Source organism: Rhincodon typus, chromosome 44, assembly GCF_021869965.1.
Source record: "Rhincodon typus isolate 14 chromosome 44, sRhiTyp1.1, whole genome shotgun sequence".
Classification (NCBI taxonomy): Eukaryota; Metazoa; Chordata; class Chondrichthyes; order Orectolobiformes; family Rhincodontidae; genus Rhincodon; species Rhincodon typus.
Window position 1 is genome coordinate 1,202,464 of NC_063375.1, and position 4,754 is coordinate 1,207,217.

General features: G+C 54.0%; 1 protein-coding gene across 1 annotated transcript in view; it reads left to right on the forward strand.

Moving 5' to 3' along the window:
• Positions 1-61: 61 nt before the first annotated feature.
• The window catches only part of LOC125487718 (adiponectin receptor protein 2-like), a 6,177-nt gene continuing 1,484 nt past the window's right edge, over positions 62-4,754 (forward strand). Inside the window, exons 1-4 of the mRNA XM_048619865.1 lie at positions 62-238; positions 1,543-1,729; positions 1,985-2,172; positions 3,252-3,445. Of these exons, the coding sequence (XP_048475822.1) occupies positions 160-238; positions 1,543-1,729; positions 1,985-2,172; positions 3,252-3,445 (648 nt within the window). The 5' untranslated portion in view covers positions 62-159. The remainder of the gene's footprint in view (positions 239-1,542; positions 1,730-1,984; positions 2,173-3,251; positions 3,446-4,754) is intronic.

Genomic DNA, 4,754 nt, shown 5'->3' on the forward strand with positions numbered 1-4,754 from the left:
GCGCCCTCGGTCTCTCTCTCTCTCTCTCACTGTCTCACTCTCTCTCCCCCCCTCGGTGCCCTGTAGGTCTGGGAGGGTCGATGGCGGGTTATTCCCCATGAGGTGTTACCGGATTGGCTGAAGGATAATGACTTCCTCCTACATGGACACCGCCCTCCGATGCCGTCGTTCCGAGCCTGCTTCCGAAGTATCTTCCGGCTGCACACCGAGACCGGCAACATCTGGTCACACTTAATAGGTAACTCCCCTTCACCCCCACCCCCATCCCCGACCTCACCCCCATCCCCGACCTCACCCCCACCCCCATCCCCCACCTCACCCCCACCCTGTTCCCCCACCTTCTCCTGCCCAGCCTCCCTCCCTCTTCCACTCCCCACCCATCCTTCTCTCCCTACTTCCCCCCACACCCCATCAAGTCTGTCTCCCTCCCTCTCTCTCTGCCAGTCCATCTCTCTCTGTACCCCCGTCCCCCATCTCACTCTCTCTCTCTCCCTCTCTCTCCCTCTCTCTCCCTCTCTCTCTTCTGTCTCTCTCTCTCTCTCTCTCTCTCTCTCTCTACACCTCTCTCTCTCCCCCTCCCTCTCCCCTGGTCGGTCTTTCTCTCTCTGTCTGTCTCTTCTCTCTCTCTCTATACATCTCTCTCTCCCCCTCCCACTCCCACTCCCCTGGTCGGTCTCTCTGTCTCTCTCTCTCTCCATCTCTCTCTCTCTCTCTCTGTCTCTCTCTCTCTCTCTATACATCTCTCTCTCTCCCTCCCTCTCCCCTGTTGCTCGCGCTCTGTCTCTCTATGCATCTCTCTCTCTCTCCCTCCCTCTCCCCATGGGCACTCTCTCACGCTGTCTCTCTTCCCCCCTCCTCCCTAACTCCCCAGTCTCTCTCTCCCTCCCATCCATCAACCCGCCACCTCCCCCAAACTCCCACCAATATTCTCCACCAACGTCCCCCCCCAGTTTCTCTCCCCAGTTTTCCCTCGAAACACATTGCAGCCTAGACCCTAACTTTTATTTTACATAAAGCAAGTGCGAGGCCCCATATCCCAGATGCCACTCCATTGGCCAAACTACCAGACTTTAAGCAAAATATACTTATTCTTACTCCTCGGTTAAAATACAAACAAAACAAAAATTGGCGCAACTTTTAATTCTATTGAAACAATTTATTGGTTAACTCTAAGACATTAAATGTTCCAGAATAGCAGTGTCCCATGAACACGCCCTTGGCACAGGCACATTCAGCAAAACAGATTTGCTCCTTTGCTATCTCTGGTCCAGGAGAGCGACCCACCGACAGAAATAAACCAGACAGCATAGAGAGAGAGAGAGATGTTTAACTGCACCAGAGTATCCATTAGCTTCAAAAAAACCCCAGAAAGCATAAACAAAACTTCCAGGGGCTGTGTGTGTGAGAGCCTGAATCCACGCACTCATGCTGCTTTCCCCATAGACACAGCTGCTCGGACGGCAGAAACGGGAGAGAGAGAGAAACCCACTCGTGCGAAAATCGATCCTGACATCTTCCTCTCCCTTTTTATTTTCCGTCCAGGCTTCCTTTTCTTCCTGATCCTGGGCGTTTTCTACATGTTCAGGCCCAACATCAACTTTGTGGCTCCGGTACAAGAGAAGGTAGTGTTTGGCATGTTCTTCCTGGGAGCTGTGCTGTGTCTCTGCTTCTCCTGGCTCTTCCACACCGTCTACTGCCACTCTGAGAAAGTCTCGCGGACTTTCTCCAAGTAAGTCACCTCCGAGCTTCCTCATCACACACAGAGAGACGGAGAGAAAGGGGATTTGTATACAGAATAACAGATACCCCGGGAGGGAGTTACAGACTGGAATCTAATCGAGGGGGTTCGGGGGGGTTTATATACAGAATAACAGATACCCCGGGAGGGAGTTACAGACTGGAATCTGATCGAGGGGTGGTTTATTACTCTGTGATCACTCTGTTCTCTTGCACCACTTCCCCCCCCGCCTCCTTTTGCCTGTAGGTTAGATTACTCTGGGATCGCTCTCCTGATCATGGGCAGTTTTGTCCCCTGGTTGTATTACTCCTTCTACTGCTCGCCGCAGCCCCGTCTCATCTATCTGGTGATTATCTGTGTGCTCGGCATCACGGCAATAGTGGTTTGTCAGTGGGATCGCTTTGCAACACCTCAATACAGGGCTGTTCGCGCCGGTAAGCACAGCGCACCGTGTTAGAACGGCATCTCTGGGGCTATTTATACCCTCCCCTCTCTCTCTCTCTCGGCTGAACTGTGATCCTGGGTGTGTAATGCCCCTCTCGTCCTGCCCCCCTGGTGATTCTTTGGGGGGTAAATAATGAGGAATAAGTACAGGAGCTGACTAGAGCAGCAGATGTTAGGTCTGTCAGGAACACGCACTGGGGTAAACAGTGTGTCTCTGTGTGCGAGTCTCTGGGGGTGTGTGTGTGTCTGGGGTGGTGTGTGTCTGTGCGTACACACACACAGGTGAGCATTTGTGAGCCTGTATCTGTGTGATTTTTGTGAGAGACAGAGAGAGTGTGACTGTGCATCTGTTTCTGTGCTGGTGGTGTGTGTGTTTCTGTGCATTTGTGTGTGAGGCAGAGAGCGTGAGTGTGTGCGCGTTGTTGGGTGAGAGAGCGCGCGCGTTGTTGGGTGAGAGAGCGTGTGCACGTTGTTGGGTGAGAGAGCGTGTGCGGGTTGTTGGGTGAGAGAGCGCGCGCGTGCGTTGTTGGGTGAGAGAGCACGCGCGCGCGTTGTTGGGTGAGAGAGCGCGCGCGTTGTTGGGTGAGAGAGAGCGCGCGCGCGTTGTTGGGTGAGAGAGCGGTGCGCGTTGTTGGGTGAGAGAGCGCGCGCGCGTTGTTGGGTGAGAGTGAGTGTGCGCGCGTTTTTGTGTGAGAGTGAGTGTGCGCGCGTTTTTGGGTGAGAGTGTGCGTGTCAGTGAGGGGTGGAAGTCCAATAAACAACGCTGATAAACTCGAAGTGATCCAAACCGAGGTAGTGGTTGGGGTGAGGTGGGGGTGGGGGGTGCTGTGTGGGGGGGAGGGAGCATCGAGACCGTGATCGTGTGGGACGTGGGGGCAGGGGACAGAGTGGGCAGTGAGATATCAGAAGCTTAAGTGACAGAAATTGACAACGTCTGTTGTCGATAACTGGGGCGGGGGGGGGCGGGGGGGAGAGAATATTTTCCGTGCAGGATCCGGGGGGTGTGTGGGATATTTCTGGAATAACAGAGATCCTGATGGTTTTCTCCCTTCCCTGTCCCGTTGTTCAGGTGTGTTCCTGGGCCTGGGATTGAGTGGCCTGGTGCCCACGCTCCATTTCATGATTGCTGAGGGTTTCATCAAAGCTGCAACGGTGGGCCAGATGGGCTGGCTGTTCCTAATGGCGATACTGTACATCCTCGGTGTGACACTCTATGCTGCCCGCATCCCAGAGCGCTTCTTCCCTGGCAAGTGTGACATCTGGGTATGTCTCTGTGTGTGTGCGCGCGTGTCTGTGTGTGTGTGTGTGCGCGCGTGTCTCTGTGTGCGCGCGCGCATGTCTGTGTATGTGTACACGCACATGTCTCTGTGTATGTGTACACGCATGTCTCTGTATATGTGTGCGCGCGCGTGTCTCTGTGTGTGTGTATGTGCATGCGCGCCTCTGTGTGTGTCTCTGTGTTTCAGCGGCGGGAGTCTGGGAGGAAGCGCGAGGGCAGCCTGGGAAGGTAAGCTTTTCGACTATAAAAGTCTTGCCTCGCGTGACTCCATTTTCGGAGTAAGTGAGGTAATATATTTGGGCGGTTGCTTTACCCGAAACACTACCTAGGTAGTGTCTCCCACCCATCCTCCTCCTCTAACCAAAAATAAAGGTTCTGAGCGCTGATTTGGTAAGGCTACTAGTTTTGTTTTAATAGTCTGTTTGGGAATTCAGAACAGTGGGAATGGATGTTAGGGCAGTTGCATGCTCCTCCTGTAGAATGTGGGAGGTAAGGGTCACCACTAGTGTCCCCACTGACTTCATCTGCGGGAAGTGCACCCAACTCCAGCTCCTCGGAAACCGCGTTAGGGAACTGGAGCTGGAGCTGGATGAACTTCGGATCATTCGGGAGGCTGAGGGGGTAATTGAGAGGAGTTACGGGGAGGTAGTCACACTTCAGGTACAGGAAAAAAGTAGGTGGGTTACAGTCAGGGGACGGAAAGGGAACAGGCAGACAGTGCAGGGATCCCCTGTGGCCGTTCCCCTCAAAAACAAGTATACCGTTTTGGATACTGTTGCGGGGGACGACTTACCAGGGGTAAGCCATGGGGTACAGGTCTCTGGCACAGAGTCTGTCCCTGTTGCTCAGAAGGGAAGGGGGGAGAGGAGGAGAGCATTAGTCATTGGGGACTCCATAGTTAGGGGGACAGATAGGAGATTCTGTGGGAACGAGAGAGACTCGCGGTTGTTGTGTTGCCTCCCAGGTGCCAGGGTCCGTGATGTCTCGGATCGTGTTTTCGGGATCCTTAAGGGGGAGGGGGAGCAGCCCCAAGTCGTGGTCCACATAGGCACCAACGACATAGGTAGGAAAAGGGATGGGGACGTAAGGCAGAAATTCAAGGAGCTAGGGTGGAAGCTTAGAGCTAGAACAAACAGAGTTGTTATCTCTGGTTTGTTACCCGTGCCACGTGCTAGCGAGGCGAGGAATAGGGAGAGAGAGTAGTTGAACACGTGGCTACAGGGATGGTGCAGGAGGGAGGGATTCAGATACCTGGATAATTGGGGCTCATTCTGGGGTAGGTGGGACCTCTAC